Raw genomic sequence first — 19887 nt, 5'->3', positions numbered from 1 at the left:
AGAGGAGATTTGTGTGCAATAGATACAGAGAGATGCCTCTCTGGTGCTTAGGGTTGGGTAAAGGGAAGTTCTATTATGCCAGGGTCCAAGATAATGGGTAAAGCAGGCAAGAAGAAGACACCATTTCTCAAAAGGAGATACCATTTCTCGAAAGGTGTTCCTTCTTCTTTTGTCACTTAATGAATACCTGAGCACAGAAAGCATTTAAGACTCATCTTTTAAAGATGCTATAAAAAATTTTTTAAGCCAGTGGTAAAGGTTCCCACTTTATTAGTTTTGTGGCCTTGGGCATATGACTAACCACTTTACAAGTCAGTTTCCTCATTTGTAAAATGGAGATAATGACCGTATTGACTTCATAGGTCAATAAGGACAAATGGCGTAAAGTCTTAGCACAGAGCCTGGCTCAGAATAAACCCTCAATATAAGGTCCTTAAATGAGGAAAAGTTGAGGGGAGTAACACGGGATTTAGCGTTAAACTGTGTTTACAGTCAGTCTATTTCACTTAGTAGTTCCTGCAGCCGTGTGAATTTACAGACCATTTTAAAACTTGCTCAGACTTACCTTCCACATCTGAAAAATGTGGATGCTAATATCTACCTTGCAAGGTTGTAATGAGAGTTAAAGGATATCATATATATTAAATGCACAGTCTGCCATACCATACAAACGCACACCCACACAGAGGTGACAGTATTTCTCAAATGTATATCAACAGTATTACTGTTAAGACATTCTCTGTCACTCCAAAATCCTATTCTTGACTAAAGCTACAAATCAGAAAAGTTGGATTACCAGAAATATATATATATAACATATTTAGCATGGTAGGTCCATTCCGCCAGTACGTATACATTATGATAACATAATGAAAAAAATGACTGTGGTACAATTCTCATATTTTATTTTGTTAATGCATGATAAAAAATTAACCTCATAATTCAGATCCATTATTTGGAATGAAGAATTTACTATTCCCTGACTCCCTAATTTGGCACTTTGAGGAATTTCCTCTGCACACCAAGCCCCAAAATGCACTATTTTCTAGACCAAAAATGAAAACATGCATATATACAAGTGAGCTGAAAAGTTACAACACAAGATGATCATTTTGGTGAAAAATAATCCCCCCAAATAAGCAGCATGTCATGTCCTTAGAATATGTTACCCTAGAAAGCTAGTAAAAATTCAGGCTAAGGAGACAACTTAGAGTTCAAGTTTTATCACGTATCAGCAAAGTTTTAGACTTCCTTTAAAAACAGACACCTTCAAAGTGAAATCTTGCCAGAAGGGTTGATTTTTAATAATGTGTATATACAAACTTCTCTATTTTAACATTCAACATACTCAGGATTAATTCTAGAAAGATGCTATAGCTGATTTATAAAACAAAATGATTTAGGATCAGAAAGAAAATAGGGGCACACAATTTTATGTAGTCTCTCCCTAACTACCCCCACCCATAGCATCACAAAGTTTTTTTTGTTTGTTTCCTTTTTTTTTTTTTTTTTGCTAATGCCACAATTGAAACCTGTATTAACTTAAAAGTTGACACTAAAGGCAGGAATTAAGAAGTCATCTTTTATGGCTTTTAAGCACTTGAATGCTTTAGAATCCCCTTGAAAATGCTAGTGAGCAGGTCTTATTCCTTTAAATGTTGCTTTGATTTGAATCTTGGGGAAATCTAGATTCCCTATTAAATAGTTGCATGCTAATTTTGGAGAAAGTACAATTTAAAACCTTTAACAACTACTCTATTGACTCTGAGGAAGGGGACTTTAGATGTGGCTGTTTGTGCTAGAGAAGCATTTCAACACACTAAGATACAAAACAATGCAAACTAAGATAAAAAACAATGAATGAGAACTACAAATAGAAATCTAGTAAGGCAGTTCTATCATGTAGGAAAACGGTTTCCCAAATGTTTTCTACACTGACATTTTTTTAAAAAGATATGATACCCGGTTCTTCCACATTCAGTGTATAAAACTCAACTTTAGACATGTATGTGCGGAGAAGATTCGTATGTCCAAAACCATCCATTTGCATGGCAATCTTGCCATTGCATTGCTTTGTGTCATTCTGGCTTCGATCACCCACAGGCCGCTGGAGGGCTGGGAGGCCCAGAAGCTCAGCACTCTAACTCCTCCATGACTTCCATGACAATCGTCCGTGGGCCCGTCAGAATCAGATTGCTCACGGTCCGGTAGTCTACGTGCAGGACGTTAAGCCCATTGACAGAGACGACAAACTGACAGACCTAAAGGAAAGATGCAAAGAAAGAGCATCTACTGTAGCACCTGGTTTTGCACAAAGCTTTAATAAAGACGGTGTGTAGTCCTAGCAGGTAACTTCATTCTTAAAATATCCAAATGTATCCAGCTGACGACTCCAAAATTCAATAACTTCCAAGGAGCTACACGTTTTCTGGAAGGCAGCATAATAATAATAATAATAATAATAATAATAATAATAATAAATCATCTTAGTGTTTTACAAAATTGGGCTTAAATCCTAACTCAGAAACATACTAGCTTTAGCTAGGTATTTAAATTTCTGAGCTTTATTTCCCTCAACCCTAAAATAGGAATTAATAATAATAATGAGTAATACCTACCTTGTAAGACTGTTGTAAGAATTAATGACATATATAGAGTTTCTACTTGCAGTAATTCACAGGCACACTTGCTCCCAATTATTAATTATTGGTGTTGAGACTCAACCAAAGAATGTAAAAAATACCAAAACACCTTGGGAACCATCATTTCCTTTTATTGTTTTCTATGTGGGGAATATCAATATAAACTTAAACATGGTATTAAGTTCAAAAATATCTATACTTTTTACTTAGATACAACAAAATTGGAGAGTACTGGAGAGAGGATTGGAAAGCACTGTCACTGTGGAAAAGATGGGGTACTTAGAATCAAAGATACAGATATAAGTTATAGGTCCTTTTGGTGGAATACCTTAATCAAGTAATTTCTCCTCTTCTATGTCTCAATGATATAAATGCCTCATTTGTAAAACAGGTAAAAACGCCTATTCTCACAGGCTCAGACTGTGAGATGCATTTGAAACCTCTTTGCAAACACCAAGCACTACACCGATGCTGAGTTCTATTAATTTCTTTCCTTTTAAAAAATACCCACTTCCTTCATGGTCACGGGCAAAACAAAATGAAAAGTGGGCAGTAGTACAGAGACTGCTTATTTACTCAATAAACACTTGCTGTTGCTGTCATAAACTTAGATACTTTCCATTCCCCAACCTACATGACGAGGGTGTTTTCTCCACATAAGATCACACTATTACTGTTTCTCTTTCTTGGTTCCACAAATTTGTCTTCACGGATTCAGGGCACATCTTTTTTTTTTTTTTTTTTTTTGAGACAGAGTCTCACTCTGTCGCCCAGGCTGGAGTGCAGTGGCGCGATCTCGGCTCACTGCAACCTCCACTTCCTCGGATCAAGCAATTCTCCTGCCTCAGTCTCCCGAGTAGCTGGGATTACAGGTGTCCGCCACCACGCCTGGTTACTTTTTGTATTTTCAGTAGAGACGGGTTTCACCAACGGGTTTCAACGTGTTGGCCAGGATGGTCTCGATCTCTTGACCTCAAGTGATCCGCCCGCCTCTTCCTCCCAAAGTGCTGGGATTACAGGCTTGAGCCACCACGCCCGGCCTCAGGGCACATCTTATACAAAATCAGCAGTTTTCAACCGTGGTGGAGGTCACAGTCATAATCAAGGTCACGCTAGCAGGTCACAATCTATCCTGAACTAGGCTACAGTAATTTGCAGGACAATTTAGCAGTAATTTGATGTAGGCATCAGCCTGGGGTTTGTTTTTTTTCCTGCTGCAGCAGACTCATGAGCCAAAGAATGAGAAGAATTTCACCTCCTTCCCAATCCAGAGCTTTAGACTCTAGACTTGGGCCTTTCAAATCCCTTGTCTTTTCCATAGATACAGGGATTTCCTTCTCCAAAAAGATGAAGAGCCTTTTTGCACTGCCAAATAAGAGGGCAGGAGTTGCCAGGTGAGTGTCCCCTCCAGCTGACCCTTTGAAGACTCCCTGAGATTAGTCATGTCTCCGCATCTCTCAGGGATCACATTCAGCATTTACTCTTTTTTTTTTTTTTGAGATGGAGTCTCACTCTGTTGCCCAGGCTGGAATGCTGTGGCACGATCTCCTCCATCTCCCAGGATCAAGCCATCCTCCCACCTCAGCCTCCTGAGTAGCTGGGATTACAGGTGTGTGCCACCACGCCCAGCTAATTTTTTGTATTTTTGGTAGAGACGGGGTTTTGCCATGTTGGCCAGGCTGGTCTTGAACTCTTGACCTCTGGTGATCCTCCCACCTTGGCCTCCCAAAGTGCTGGGATTATAGATGTCAGTCACCGCACCTGGACTCAGCATTTAGTCTTAACCACAATTTTGTGTCCTCTGTCACACATTGTGTTTGTTTTAATTGATCAGCATTTAAAATTTAGAAAATCTGCCAGGTGCAGTATCTCATGCCTGTAATCCCAGCACTTTGGGAGGGCGAGGCAGGTGGATCACCTGAGGTGGATCAGCCTGGTCAACATGGTGAAACCCCATCTCTACTAAAAATACAAAAAAATTAGCTGGGCATGGTGGCGGGTGCCTGTAATCCCAGCTACTTGGAAGGCTGAGGCAGGAGAATTGCTTGAACCCGGGAAGTGGAGGTTGTAGTGAGCCGAGATCACACCATTGCACTCCAGCCTGGGCAACAACAGTGAAACTTCATTTCAAAAATTAAAATAAAATTTAGAAAATCTTTGCATAAAAATATATAATATATTGTTATATATATGTTTTTAACATATATATGTTAAAAAACATATATAAAAACATATATATGTTTTAAAAAATTTTAAAAGACAGATGAAAGGAGAAATATAATTCAGTATATCCGTACAGTGGAATATTATTCAGCCATAAAGTGGAATATACAACATGCTACAACATGGGTGAGCCCTGAAAACATTATGCTAAGTAAAAGATGCCAATCAGAATAGACCATAGAGTGTAAGAGCCCATTTATATGAAATGTCCAGAATAGGCAAATCCACAGAGACAGCAAATAGATTTTTGATTTCTTAGGGTTGGGAGCAGGGGTGGTGGGGTGAGGCATGTAAGTGGTTGGTAATGGGTACAGGGTTTCTTTTAGGGGTGATAAAAATGCTTTAAAATTGCTGTAATAGTGACATAACTCTGTGAATATATTAAAAACTACTGAATTCTACAGTTTACATGGAAAAATTGCATGGTATGTGAACTATACCTCCATAAAGCTCTTAGTTAAATTATGAAACAAAACAAAACAATAAACATTGAAGGGAAGAGGGCCCTGATGCTAACAGTGGGTAGATCCTTGTAGACAGAAGGGAGAGGCTGGTTTGCTTCAAGATGGGGTCCTGTGTACCTCTTGACTGAGGAGCTCTTAGAGGCCTCAAAAGCTAGGATCGTCAAGGCTGTATGTGTGGGAGGATGAGTACCAGGTAACCTCTGCGCAGGACCTTTACCCAGGTGTTCAGGGGTAGGAAAAGGGCAGTCAGCAGGGCTGTTTGGCCAAGGGCCAGGGGCACCAGTCACTAATACTGGTCAGGGTTCATTTCACTGGACTGCCTATAAGCCCTGGGATGGGGGCTGGGGTGGGGTGTGGTGCACATGATCTCAAGTGGGAAGGACACAGGCAAGGGACACCAAAATGATCTGACATTGAACTTGAACTTGTCATGAAGCTTGGTGATGGTCACTTCAACTGAATTTAATTTTAGAAAAACAGGCCGGGCATGCGCAGTGGCTCACGTCTGCAATCCTAGCACTTTGGGAGGCCAAGGCAGGCGGATCACTCGAGCTCAGGAGTTCGAGACCAGCCTAGGCAACATGGCGAAACTCTGTTTCTACAAAAAATAAAAATAAAAAATCAGCCAGGTGTGGTGGCACCCGCCAGTAGTCCCAGCTACTTGGGGGACTGAGGCAAGAGTATCGCTTGAACCCAGAAGGTTGAAGCTGCAGTGAACCAAGATCATGCCACTGCATTCCAGCCTGAGTGACAAAGTGAGATCCTGCCTAAAAAAAATTTAAAAAATTAGAAAAACAGAAAACGGTCATTTCTTGTTTTTGTTGTGTAAGTGCATGCACACACACATTTCTCAAATGCCAAAGTTTGTGACGAATGCAGTCTTTCATAAAGTAAGGTGCTTCAAGGCTACCCTAGGCATAAAGACAGCCTCACTCCCTTGCATTCCCACATGCTGTCCAGAGCAGTCCGTCAAGAGTGGCATCAGAGCAAGCGCACCGTGAACTGCTCATTTCCCACAAACCTTCTTATTTGTGCTGCTACCTGAGCACATCTCTAGGCGTATAGATTATCAGGTGAAGACCCTCTGTCACAGGTGTTCTGGAGAAAAAGCCCACAACATCTTATACCAACTAATGTGTGGAGAACTTAAAGATTTATTAGGTAGGTGCAAAAGCAATTGCAAGTTACGTTTGCACCAATCTAATAAATACCAGCATCTTTGCCTTCATGAAGCTTACAATTTAGTTTAGGAGGCAGAGTATGACAGGCAGGATCCTTTTCAAAACAGCAGGTAACCTCTCAATCGATTCAGTCATATATTGAAAAATCTATTATTTCTCAAGTGCCAATCCAAGTACTTTACACACTTAATAAAAACTGTCCTAAAAGTCATATGGTGACATCTATTGGTTTTTGGTTATCCAGCTTCGTTTCACTACAACTGACTTCATATCCTTTTCAGGTATCACCTTTCCTCTGCTGTGGGTAGTAAGGATAGGAATGTCAACCAACATGCCCTGCCCTCCCCCATTCACAGGGTCACCTGACCCCAAGCTTGGCCAATCAGACTCTGTCTCCTGGACCACGGACTGTGGAGCTAACACAGGAAAGTTCATTTCCTCTGGTATTTGGGTCCCCAAATCTGCCTTGGTTCCTGTCCTTTATCAAGCTTGGTTCTCCAGGTTAGGCACGGTGGCTCATGACTGTAATCCCAGCACACTGGGAGGCTGAGGGGGTGGATCACCTGAGGTCAGGAGTTCAAGACCAGCCTGACCAACATGGTGAAACCCCGTCTCTACTAAGTACAAAAAATTAGCTGGGTATGGTGGTGCATGCCTGTAATTCCAGATACTTGGGAGGCTGAGGCAGGAGCAAAATCCCACCTCAAAAAAAAAAAAAAAAGCTTGGTTTTCTGGATCTACCTGGTTCTCTGGATCTGCCTTTGTTTGTTTTACGTACTTAATATCTTTCTAATCGTTTTCTTTTTTTTTCTTTTTTGTTAGGTTAGCTGATTTCTGTCACTGGCAACCCACCATCCCCAATGCAATCTTTCTTTTTAAGACAGAGTCTTGCTCTGTCTCCCAGGTAGGAGTGCAATGACAGGATTTTGGCTCACTGCAACCTCCTACACCTGGGTTCAAATGATTCTCATGCCTCAGTCTCCCAAGTAGCTGGGATTACAGGCACACACCACCACACCCGGCTAATTTTTGTATTTTTAGTAGAGACGGGGTTTCACCATGTTGGCCAGGCTGGTCTTGAACTCCTGACCTCAGGTGACCCACCCACCTCAGCCTCCTAAAGTGCTGGGATTACAGGTGTGAGCTACCATGGCTGGCCCCCAATGCAATCTTTATAAACAAACTAAATGTCAGAGAGGTTAAATTATTTGCTCAAGGTCACATGACTAACTGCTGCATCTGGAATCTGACCTCCATACTCCACAGCTCTGCATGAGTACAAGTTTATAAAGTACAATATGTATATGCAAGTTCTCAGGCATGCACAGAATAGTGGATGACAAACGTTTCTTCTCTTTAACTGTTAATCAGTCCCTAGGTCCACTCAAATATCTTACAGTGTTGATGTTTAGCTTCTTTCAGCTTCTTAAGAAGCTTTTTATTCAATTAAGGTTTTGGGTTGCTTTTTGTGTCACTAAAAAACTCTGAATAATATGTAAACTTAGATACTTATTTCAAACTTTTTCCTTGAATAAGGCAAAAAACAATGCCTTCAAAATATTTATCATGTTAATATTCAAGGTAGTAATTTTAGATTTAGGCTATTAGGGCCAGTCACGGTGGCTCATGCCTGTAAACCCAGCACTTTGAAAGGCTGAGGCAGGCGGATCATTTGAGGTCAGGGGTTCGAGACCACGGGTGTTGGGTGCACCAAAATCTCACAAATCACCACTAAAGAACTTACTTATGTAACCAAACATCACTTATTCCCCAATTACCTACAGAAAAAAAAAAGAGTTCTAGACCAGCCTGGCCAACATGGTGAAACCCAGTCTCCACTAAAAATACAAAAACTAGCCAAGCATGGTGTTGGACACCTGTAATCCCAGCTACTCGGGAGGCTGAGGCAGGAGAATCACTTGGAATCTGGGAGGCAGAGTTTGCAGTGAGCCAAGATTGCACCACTGAACTCCAGCCTGAGCAACAGAGTGACCCTCTGCCTCGACAAAATAAAATAAAATAAATTTAAAAAATAAAAATAAAAAATACTCTGGCACAGTGGCTCTCACCTGTAATCTCAGCACTTTGGGAGGCCAAGACAGGTGGATCATCTGAGGTCAGGAGTTCGAGACCAGCTTGGCCCAACATGGTGAAACCCTGTCTCTACTAAAAATGCAAAAATTAGCCAGGCATGGTGGTGCATGCCTATAATCCCAGTTACTTGGGAGGCTGAGGCAGGAGAATGGCTTGAACCTGGGAGGCAGAAGTTGCAGTGAGCCAAGATAGTGTCATTGCACTACAGCCTGGGCAACAAGAGTGAAACTCGGTTTCAAAAATAAAAAATAAAATAAAAATAGATTTAGGCTGTTAGGAAAGATGTCATCTCTCCCTAAGTGGTCTGAACAACTGCTGTGGTTCCAGCAATTCCCATGTCCTATTAGTAAAAATGTACAAAACGATCTAGAAATGTAGGTATTACTAGGAAACACATTCAGTTATGATGAATTTTCAATTAACATCTATGGTACACTATGTGTTGAAAATCAACACACATTATGAGTAACCACAGGAAGCACTCAGCCTGAGGGAAATTATTTTTCCTCTGTATTCAAAAGCACACAGGCACAAACACACAGAACGCGTGACTACCTCTGAATGGCGGGGGGCCACCTTAGGAGGCCTTCTACTTGAGGTGGGGTGACTTAGGTGCCACCCACTGGTGGTAACAAGAGTTCAAGTAAGGTTGCAATACTTTTTTTTTTCCCCCTTATAATTATCTTTATCGGATCTGTTTTCAAAGATGGGATTGCATTTCCCTAGTTCTTGGAAAAGGGATCAATCATGAGCTCACATAACTGCTCTGTAACTCATCTCCCACAAGGAGGTAGTACCTTCACTTTCAAATGAAGGGATAAGGGGCAAATTCTCTAATGAAAAGGAAGAACAAAATTTTCACAAGTAATATGAAGCTTTGGTAAGTAATGTCTCCAAGCAAGTGGGCAGTGGAGGAAAGTTCTAAGAACCGCTGGGCGTGGTGGCTCAAGCCTGTAATCCTAACACTTTGGGAGGCCGAGGTGGGTGGATCACCTGAGGTCAGGAGTTCAAGACAGCCTGGCCAACATGGTGAAACCCCATCTCTAGCAAAAATACAAAAATCAGCTGGGCATGGTGGTGCACGCCTGCAATCCCAGCTACTCTGGAGGCTGAGACCCAAGAATTGCTTGAACCCAAGAGGCAGAGGTTGTAGTGAGCTGAGATGGTGCCACTGCACCCCAGCCTGGGCAACAGAGTGAGACCCTGTTTGAATAATTTTTAAAAAAAGTTATAAGAACCAAAGTTAGCCTTGTAAGAGTTAACAGGAAGCAGGAGGCAGGACTCAGCACATTTCAGGGTGTGATCAGGTTGGGATAAATACCTAGGCTGAACTCCAGCCTTCCTCCTGATAGTAAGCCAAACTCACTAAATAATCTTGCCTCCAATTCCTCTCCCTGCGCCAGTCCTGGCAGATGTACGATAATCCTCTGGATAAATTGAGTGCCCATGGGATTGTTCAATTGCACATTTGTTCTTATAGGCTGGCGTCCCATCACAATGATTCGATTGTTTCATCCACAGTGGGAGTCAGTTTGGGGAGAAACACTACACCTATGATTACATAATTGTCTTCTCACTGCCATGGAAGTCTGTATTCACCAAGAAATTTGCATCCCAGAAATTGTTGCATTCATGTCAATGCCTTCTTGTTTTTTTCTTTCTGATCTTGAAGGAGAACGAAGGATTGAAGGGGAAGGCTGCTTCTGACTATCCCTGAAAATAACATAAAACATTTAACAATACAGAGAAAGAGTCAGACAGAAAAGAATGATAAGATACACACAAATAGATGTGGAAAATGACCAGGGCGAGCTGAGATCTGCTTAGTAGAGTAGGAAAGGCTGGCCAATTAAATGATACAGAAAGCAGAACAAGATGTTAAGTAGCAAGCCATGACTAAAACCTTAATCAAGTAGAGCACTCATCTGTGTTCTAGAGATCACCCTGATCCAACTCCCATAAAAAGTGGAATTCTTTCCTACACATCCCTACTAGGTATCCAGCCCTTCTCCCTGGAATACTTACATTAGGAAATGCACCACTTAATGAGGAAGACTTTTGGAGTACAGTTGCGTGTTAGAAGTTCTAGCTATGCATTCGGTTAACATTATTAAAGCCATTTTCACTGCTCAATTGCTCAAGTGAAAAAGCACACCCAAACACACAAAAAAGCAGCTCTCAAACCGTAGTGTAAATATGAGTCACCTTTGGGATCCCATTCTAAGTATGAATTCTCACATCTCACCCAAGACCTACCAAATCAGACCCTCTGGAGGTATGTCCCAAGATTTGCAATTTCATTGAGCATATCAGGTGATTTGTGTACAGAACTACATTGAGAAACAGTGCCGATAATTATCTGCTAGGATTTTTTCTACCAAAAGTTAGTTTAAATGCTCATCCCATACCTGTTAGTATTGTAAGAGAGCCTTCTTTGACCATGAGCATCAACTGCCTCATGCAAGAAGAAGGCTGATGTTTTAGTTATTAAAATTATTGCTTGCCTAAAGGTTGGGCATAGTGGCTCTTGCCTGTAATCCCAGCACTTTGGGAGGCCGAGGCGGGCGGATCACTTGGGGTCAGGAGTTCAAGACCAGCCTGGCCAACATGGGGAAACCCCATCTCTACTAAAAATACAAAAATTAGCCAGGTGTGGTGGTGTGTGCCTGTAGTCCCAGCTACTTGGGAGGATGAGGCACGAGAATTGCTTGAACCTGAGAGGCAGAGACTGCAGTGAGGCGAGATTGTACCATTGCACTCCAGCCTGGGCAACAGAGTGAGACTCTGTCTCAAAAAACAAAAAACAAACAAACAAAAAACAAAAAACAATAAAATTATTACTTGATGGAAGTCTGTTTCATTTTTAGAGCCAAATTTTGCTATTTTTTAAACTTCAACACTAATAATAATAATGATGGACAAAAAATGACTAAGTTTAGTACCATTATTGGAGATAATAATCAGACCTCCTGAGAATAAGAACTCAGGCTTTTTGGCAGCCAAAACATGAAAAAGAAAAAGACGGAGAGTGAAGCAGAGCAACAAAAATCATGAGTAGATTAAGAAATATTTGAAAGCTGTTGAAATTTAGATTTTTGAAAGAAAAGTTATTATTCTGATTGTTTCTATTTCTTTAAACTTTACTCTAAATCATACATCTGATTTTCATAACCTGATATCAGATTGTGAAAGCAATGTCATACACATTCAGATAAAGCACTATCTTCTTATAATTTGTTATTTCTCCTCTACACCTGAGGAAGCCTAGCCATTGGGTCCATCCGTGTCTTCGTCTGTTTGGGCTGCTACAACAGACATCAAATACCATAAACTGAGTGGCTTATAAACAATAAATAGTTACTTCTCCCTTTTCTATATCTTGGTGAAGTCCAAGATCAAGGCGCTGGCAGGTGTCTGGTGAGGGCTGCCTCTTTGTAGATGGCACCTTCTATGTCCTCACATGGTAGAAGGGGCAAGGAATCTCTTTCCAGCCACTTTCATAAGGGCACTAATTCCACTCATGAGGGCTCTGACCCAGCAACCTCAGCATTTCCCAAAGTCCCTGCCTTCTAATACCTGATCACTTTGAGAGTTAGGATTTTAGCGTATGAATTTGGAGGGGATGTAAACATTCAGACCATAGTAGTTCATATCCCCAGACGACGTCTTAGGTCACAACTTGCCAGGCAGCATGAGCAATGCTATAATAGCTAATAAGAACATCTAACCATTTTCCAAAACTGTTTACATGTGTAATTTCACTAAAAATTCCCAACGCAGGTCCTACTATTTTTATTTCCATCTCACGATTGAGGGGGTAGATTCAGAAAGTAAAGTAATTGGCCCAAGTTCACAGAGTTAGTAAGTGGTGAAACCAGGATCTGACTCGAAACTTGTACACTTAAGACCTAGGCTACTCTGCCCCCTGAGCAATGGATAATCAGCTTCCCCCAAATTGGCACAGATACCACGTAGATAAGCATCCTAGCCTGGTGTCTAAGCACCTCTTTTCTTTTCTTCTCTTCTTATTTATTTATTTGTTTCTCTCTTTTTTTTTGAGATAGGGTCTTACTTTGTCACACAGGTTGGAGTGCAGTGGTGCGATCTCAGCTCACTGAAACCTCTGCCTCCCAGGTTCAAGCTATATCCTCCTACCTCAGGCTCCTGAGTAGCTGGGACCACAGGCGTGTGCCATCACGCCAAGCTAAGTTTGGTAGAGACAGGGCTTTGGCATGTTGCCCAGGCTGCTCTTGAACTCCTGAGCTCAGGTGATCCACCTGCCTTGGCCTCCCAAAGTGCTGGGATTACAGGTGTGAGCCATTGTGCCAGCCTATAGCGAATTTCTTTTTTTTCCTTTTTTTTTTTTTTTTTTTGAGACAGAGTATTGTTCTGTCACCCAGGCTAGAGTGCAGTGGCACAATCTCAGCTCACTGCAACCTCCACCTCCTGGGTTCAAGCAATTCTCACTCCTCAGCCTCCCTAGTAGCTGGGACTACAGGTGTGCACCACTACATCTGGCTAATTTTTTTGTATTTTAGTAGAGACATGGGTTTCACCATGTTGCCCAGGCTGGTCTCGAACTCCTGGCCTCAAGTGATCCACCCACCTCGGCCTTTCAAAGTGCTAGGATTATAGATGTGAGCCACTGGGCCCAGCCAAATTTCTTAAGAACATTGCATTTGACTTTTCCTTCCATCATGCCTGAAAATGGAATAATGCTCACTCGATAATCATCATTATCACCACCATTGCCAACACCATTGCCATCATCTTGATAGATGGAAGAAAATGATGGGGAATGTGACAGGGGCATTTTCACTCTTTTAACAATAACCTGGACTAATCTCTACACCTGGGCCATATCTGGCAGGGGCATATAGGGTGTTCTCTTCAGCCAGAGTTCAAATAACAAATAATCATGTTTCTTACAACCTGGAGGAGAAGGAGAAAGTTCCCTCTCCCTATTGGCAGCCCCGTTCTTCTGTTAGAGTGACACTAGGACGTAATAATAGGGTGAAGATTAGTGTCTCCTGGATGAAGAGTTTAAAGATTCCAGGAGGAAGGATAACACATGAATATAAAGTGTATAATTACCCATGGTAACAATGCTTCAGCCAGCAAGCTCCCCCCACACACCATTCATCACAGTGACTGATGGCATCCCCTAATCTCTGCCTTTAACTGACATTACCCATTCCACTCACATTCCTTCTTTGTTGTTATTGCAATCTTAGGTTCATAATAGAAACAAGACAGCAGAGGATTAAATAATTTACCATCTGTCTTCTGTAGGTGGGTGAGAAATTCGGTATGAGGTAATCAACACACCATGAATGTTACTATGTCCAATGGGGGCACCCTTCATAGCAAAAATGAATTCCTTAAGAAGTTTATCTTTGGCTGGGCGCGGTGGCTCACGCCTGTAATCCCAGCACTTTGGGAGGCCGAGACGGGCAGATCACAAGGTCAGGAGTTTGAGACCAGCAAGGCCAATATGGCGAAACTCCGTCTCTTCTAAAAATACAAAAATTAGCCAGGCATGGTGGTATGCACTTGTAGTCCCAGCTACTTAGGAGGCTGAGGCAGAAGAATCGCTTGAACCCGGGAGGCAGAGGTTCCAGTAAGCCCAGATTGTGCCACTGCACTCCAGCCTGGGTGACAGAGTGAGACTCTGTCTCAAAAAAAAAAAAGGTTTATCTTCAGGAATACTCTCATTCTCTTCCTTCTTCTCTCCTCAGTGATGGTTCCCCCAGGGCTAAAGTTAAGTACAGGGTAATGAAGAAAACACTGGATCAGGAGACTGGAGATAAGCTCTGGTCTCAGCCCTGGATTTCATGAGCTAAGCTGCTGTGAACATGCAACTTCACTTCGCAAAGCGTTCGTTCTCCATCTGATAAATTGGGCAGAAAAAAATTATACTTACTAGGAACTTTAAAGTATATTTCAGTTCATGGTCGGGTACAGTGGCTCACACCTGTAATCCCAGCACTTTGGGAAGCTGAGGCGGGTAGATCACTTGATACCAGAAGTTTGAGACCAGCCTGGCCAACATGGTGAAGCCCCATTTCTACTAAAAATAAAAAAGTTAGCCAGGCATGGTGGTGCATGCCTGTAATCCCAGCTATTAGCCAGCTACTCAGGAGGCTGAGATACAAGACTCACTTAAATCAGTGAGGCGGAGGCTGCAGTGAGCTAATATCACACCGCTGCACTCCAGTCTGGGCAACACAATGAGGCCTTGTCTCAAAAAAAAAAAAAAAGTGTATTTCAGTTCTTAAATTTTAGGTGAAAAAAATAACTTCTACTTGTTAGCGATTGAAAAACTCATTTACTATTAACAACAACCAACAGCTTTGGTTTACTGTTTATAAGAACTAGACCAGGCATTTGTTTATATTAAATTTGCAAAGAAAACACTCTTTTTGGATATGTAAACTGAGGTTCAGAACAGTACAAATGAAAGAATGTAAGATGAGAGTCTCTCTCATGCCCACACACAGACAAAAAAGCCAAAAGATATATCATAAAGCTATATTATTTTAGGACAGTGTAGTATTGGTATAGACAGATAGACGAATGTAACAGAATTGAAAATTCAGAAACTAAACCCCATACACAGACACTTGACATATGATAAAGGCAGCTGCAGAAAAGAGAACTTTTATAATGATAAAAGGTCCAATCCATGAGAAGGATATGAAAATTAAAAACATAACACGCACCCAACAAAAAAGCCCTAAATTACATGAAACAAAACTCACAGAATCCAAGAGATAAACAAGTATTTTGACCTAATAGTTTGGTCCCACTTTCAATAAAGCATAGGACAGCTAGGCAGAAGATCACTCTAGATATATAATACGTATACATTATCTATGACCAGTAATTATACTCCTAAATATGTACTCAATACTATAACTCTAGCATACTTAATTTATGTAAAGTTCAAGAGTATACAAATAATCTATGATCTTAGAATTTCTCGGTAGTGTTTACAATAGCAGTTCACTTTGTTTTTTTGTTTGCTTGTTTTTGTTTTTTTGTTTTTTGAGATGGAGTCTTGCTCTGTTGCCCAGCCTGGAGTGCAGTGGCACAATCTCGGCTCATCGCAACCTCCACCTCCCTCGTTCAAGCGATTCTCCTGCCTCAGCCTCCCAAGTAACTGCGATTACAGGCACCTGCCACTACACCCAGCTAACTTTTGTATTTTTTTTTAGAGATGGGATTTCACCATATTGGCCAGGCTGGTCTCGAACTTCTGACCTCAGGTGATCCACCCACCTTGGCCTCCCAAAGTGCTGGGATTACAGGTGTGAGCTAGGCCTGGCCTAGCAGTTCACTTTGTAATAACTGGAGATGTGTATAAATAATTTGTACATTTTCTACATAGTTCAATAAAAAATTGCTTTAACTCCCACCTTTACAATTTATTAGTTGTATGACTTTGGGCAAGCTAGAAATTCTCCGAGTTATAATTTACTCATCTGCAAAATGGGGATCAAGTTTATTATGAGGATTAACTCTAATTAAGCACTAATCCCAGTGTTTATTACCACTGAATGTTAAATAAATATTGGTTTTCCTCTTCCATCCTTCCTCATGCACAATCCCTGTTCCCCCAAACGGCCAAGAGAACGCAAATTGTTGAAAGGCGGACAAACCATTGCATGGGTCCATACCCAGAAAAGCCTGTTGGGATTCTGTCTTGGAGATGGCATTAGGTGTTAAGAGATGATGTTATTCATTCAAATCAAAAAGGAAAAATTAAAATAAAAACAAAACCAACACAGGTATGAGAGGGAATTTGCTCCAATCTAAGAGAACCTCCCAAGGACAGAGAATCCAGAAGCCACTATAAACAATCAGCGTACTTTTAAAGGAAACAGAGCAGTCAGATTCTGTTAAGGAATCTCTGATATTGACCATAAGGTATCCACATTAACCAAGCTGCTTTAGAACTGAAACAGCTGTACAGTGTAACTAGACTCCTGGATGGTCCTTCATCAAAATATTAGACAGAGATGTAAACCGAGTCAAGATTGGCTTGTATCTAGGAATTCCTCACATCTGTAGAATGTTTCATATTCATGAAAACATTCACGTTCAGCAAGGACACTACTTACGGGTTTTGGATACTGCTGTAGTAAATAAGTTATGTGTTTGCGTCTAGTGCACACAGCCCTGACAGCAGGACACTGTTCTTGGAAGAAAAAAAAAGTAGAAGAAAAGAAAACTTGCAGCTGTATGTTCAGCCCCATAAATCTCTCCGCCAAGTATGCAACTGGCTGCAGAGTGACTGTGTGGGAGGAGGCAGGGATCCAGTTCTTGGACAAACACAGGATTCTCTCCAGAGAACTAGTCTTCCTCTAAGCTTTACGCATTTTAAGCATACTATGGGGCTATGCGGTGCCCCCAAAGAACAGACTGTGCAATTGGCCTTGAAAGAAAGCCAACCATATGTGAGAACGACTACTTTTCACAATAAAACAACAACAATAAGTAGCATTAAAGCATTTTTGTTTCAAATTGAGAAATTCATAGTGCCTTCTGATCCCATACAGAATCTGCCCCCTTTCAGCCCCAATCAATCAAAGCTCTGTTTAAGATCTAGACTCCCTCTTGGTACGCTCTGCTCAGCAGAGTGCGTCAATCACAGGGTGATTGTAGTGTACATAAAAGAGGGGGAGGTATGGGGAACCCTGGTTCAGTCCATACATACTGGATTCCCAAGGTTACGGCAAAAACTTGCCTTCCTGGGAATTCTCTCTAAAGGCATAGATCAGGCTGAACGGAGAATTTGTGACTGACACTGATGGCTCATGTCACCTTCCCATCGGCAGCTCATGACAGCTCTAGAAATAATTCCAAGGGCTGCTTGCATTAAGGACAGACAGCATTCTCTCATCTGGTGGTTTCTGAACATTATAAGAAGTATTCAGTTGCACGGTCAGGCGCGGTGGCTCATGCCTGTAATCCCAGCACTTTCGGAGGTCGAGGCGGGCGGATCACCTGAGATTAGGAGCTCGAAACCAGCCTGGCCAACATGGCGAAACCCCGTCTCCACTAAAAATAGAAAAATTAGCCGGGCGTGGTGGTGGGGACCTGTAATCTCAGCTACTTGGGAGGCTGAGGCATGAGAATCACTTGAACCTGGGAGGCGGAGGTTGCAGTGAACAGAGATTGCGCCACTGCACTCCAGTTGCTGAAAAGAAGGCAACATTTACACGCTATGACCACAAGGTTCTGTGGACTCCCTCCTCTACCACTGAAGGAAAGGTATCTATCACCTAAGAACAAATTCTCACTCTTACATTCCTATACCTTCATGCAACATTTGCTTTTACTGTGGATATAGGAAGTTCTTTAGAATACCCCAAAATTTTGAATGGGATGGGAAGGAGCGGTTCCAACAGCAAGAGACACATTCTTTTCTTTTTTCTTTCTTTTTTTTTTTTTCTGAGGCAGGGTCTCACTCTCTCTCACAGGCTGGAGTACAGTGGTACCATCTCCGCTCACTGCAACCTCCGCCTCCCAGGTTGAAGCAATCCTCCCACCTCAGCCTCCTGAGTAGCTGGGACTACAAAAGCATGCACCACCATGCCTGGCAAATTTTTTTGTATTTTTTGTAGAGACAGGGTTTTGCCATATTGCCCAGGCTGGTCTCAAATTCCTGGATTCAAGTGATCTGCCTGCCTCAGCCTCCCAAAGTGCTAGAATTCCAGACATGAGCCACTGCGCCTGGCCAAGAGACACAGTCTTAACACATATATCACTCCCACACAAGCTTATAGCAAAGAGGAAAGAGGTTCCACGAGGACAAACTTCCTCCTTGATCTCAAATTTTTTCCTCCGTAAGAATCTTTTGCCCAATTATCTGTTTGGCTTTAATAAATGTTTATTAATAACTATTTAACACCCAGAAATTATTTTTCTTTTTTCTGGATTATGCCAAAATTGCAAAATTAATATAACAAAGATTTTAAAAGATTAAATACTAAACAAGATGTAGTATTGAGTTACTAATCGCGCTGGCGGGGCAACGCATTGACTCAAGCCTACTCATCCCAGCACTTTGGGAGGCTGGTGGTGGATCACTGAGGTCAGGAGTTCCAGAGACTGATCACAGCCAACACAAAGAAACCCCATCTCTACTAAAAACACAAAACAATTAGCCAGGCGTGCTGGCCGGCTCCTGTAATCCCAGCTACTTTGGAGGCTGAGGCAGGAGAATTGCTTGAACCCGGGAGGTGGAGCTTGCAGTGGGCTGAGTTAAGCCACTGCACCTCCAAGGCTGGGTGGCAGGGCAAGACTCCATCTCAGAAAAAAAAAAAAGAAAAAGAAAAAAAAGAAAAAAAAGTTACTAATCATGCAACTAATCACATTACAGCTTTGTTTTTATAAATACAGTGCATTTTTTCATATTTATATCTCATTCGTAGGGGGTGATTTAGGATGTGTTAGTGACATTATCTAACTAAGTTAGATATGTAAGGGTGAGTCAACATATCCCATTCCCCTTATTCTTCCTCCAAGGTGGCGCTGCTCTCATCTCAGCTAAGAATACAATGCATGTGTGTGTGTGTGTGTGTGTGTGTGTGTGTGTGTGTGTGTGTACATGCTTTGCAGAGACACACAGTTATACCACCATCTTGTTGGTAGTGTTTTGGTGGGAAAAGTAAAAGGATTATAAATAGAACTGAGCATGGAGCAACCTCTTTTTGGGTGTGATGAGATCGGGACTAAGCAAACTTCGACATCCTTTGCTGGATGCCCCCAGGGAAGAGTGCCAAGTAGCTGGTTTCTGCCCCAGAGCCCCTTTGTCTCGCTCTGTCACCCAGGCTGGAGTGCAATGGCGTGACTGGCTCACTGCAGCCTCCACCTCCTGAGTTCAAGCAAGTCTCCTGTTTCAGCCCTGCAAGGAGCTGGGATTACAGGCATGAGTCAGCAGCCCCTTCCTTTGTCTACCAGTACATGGCCATATTCAGGACCAAGCAAGTTGTGGGACAGGGATTGGGGTTGCCAATCAAGCTACTCTGGACTGACTCAGTTCAAGAAGTCACGCTAAAGGCTTAAGAGAGTGCTCTATACTGACTTGGCTAAAGATTGGGAGTAAATCCTTGCCTGGCAATTAAAAAGTGAATGTGGGCCAGTGAGCCATCTGTGTCTTGTCATCTTTAGAAGCCTAGCACACCAGTCAGAGAAATCTATGGATTTGGAGATTGAGATCCCTCCAAATCTTCATTCCTAGAGAACATCTAACCTCTGGCAGAGTGAATAACATTT

General features: G+C 41.9%; 1 protein-coding gene across 2 annotated transcripts in view; it reads right to left on the bottom strand.

Annotated features, from left to right (window-relative positions):
* Positions 1-888: 888 nt before the first annotated feature.
* The window catches only part of DEPTOR (DEP domain containing MTOR interacting protein), a 183984-nt gene continuing 164985 nt past the window's right edge, over positions 889-19887 (bottom strand). Inside the window, exon 9 of one of the 2 annotated variants that reach the window (XM_031669716.1) lies at positions 889-2261. In XM_031669716.1, the coding sequence (XP_031525576.1) occupies positions 2133-2261 (129 nt within the window). In that variant the 3' untranslated portion in view covers positions 889-2132. Of the gene's footprint in view, positions 2262-9791; positions 10318-19887 lie in introns of those variants that run through there. The other variant, XM_031669717.1, reaches the window with a different exon arrangement.

Source organism: Papio anubis, chromosome 8 (genome assembly GCF_008728515.1).
Source record: "Papio anubis isolate 15944 chromosome 8, Panubis1.0, whole genome shotgun sequence".
NCBI lineage: Eukaryota > Metazoa > Chordata > Mammalia > Primates > Cercopithecidae > Papio > Papio anubis.
This window is presented reverse-complemented; position numbering and strand designations above follow the sequence as displayed.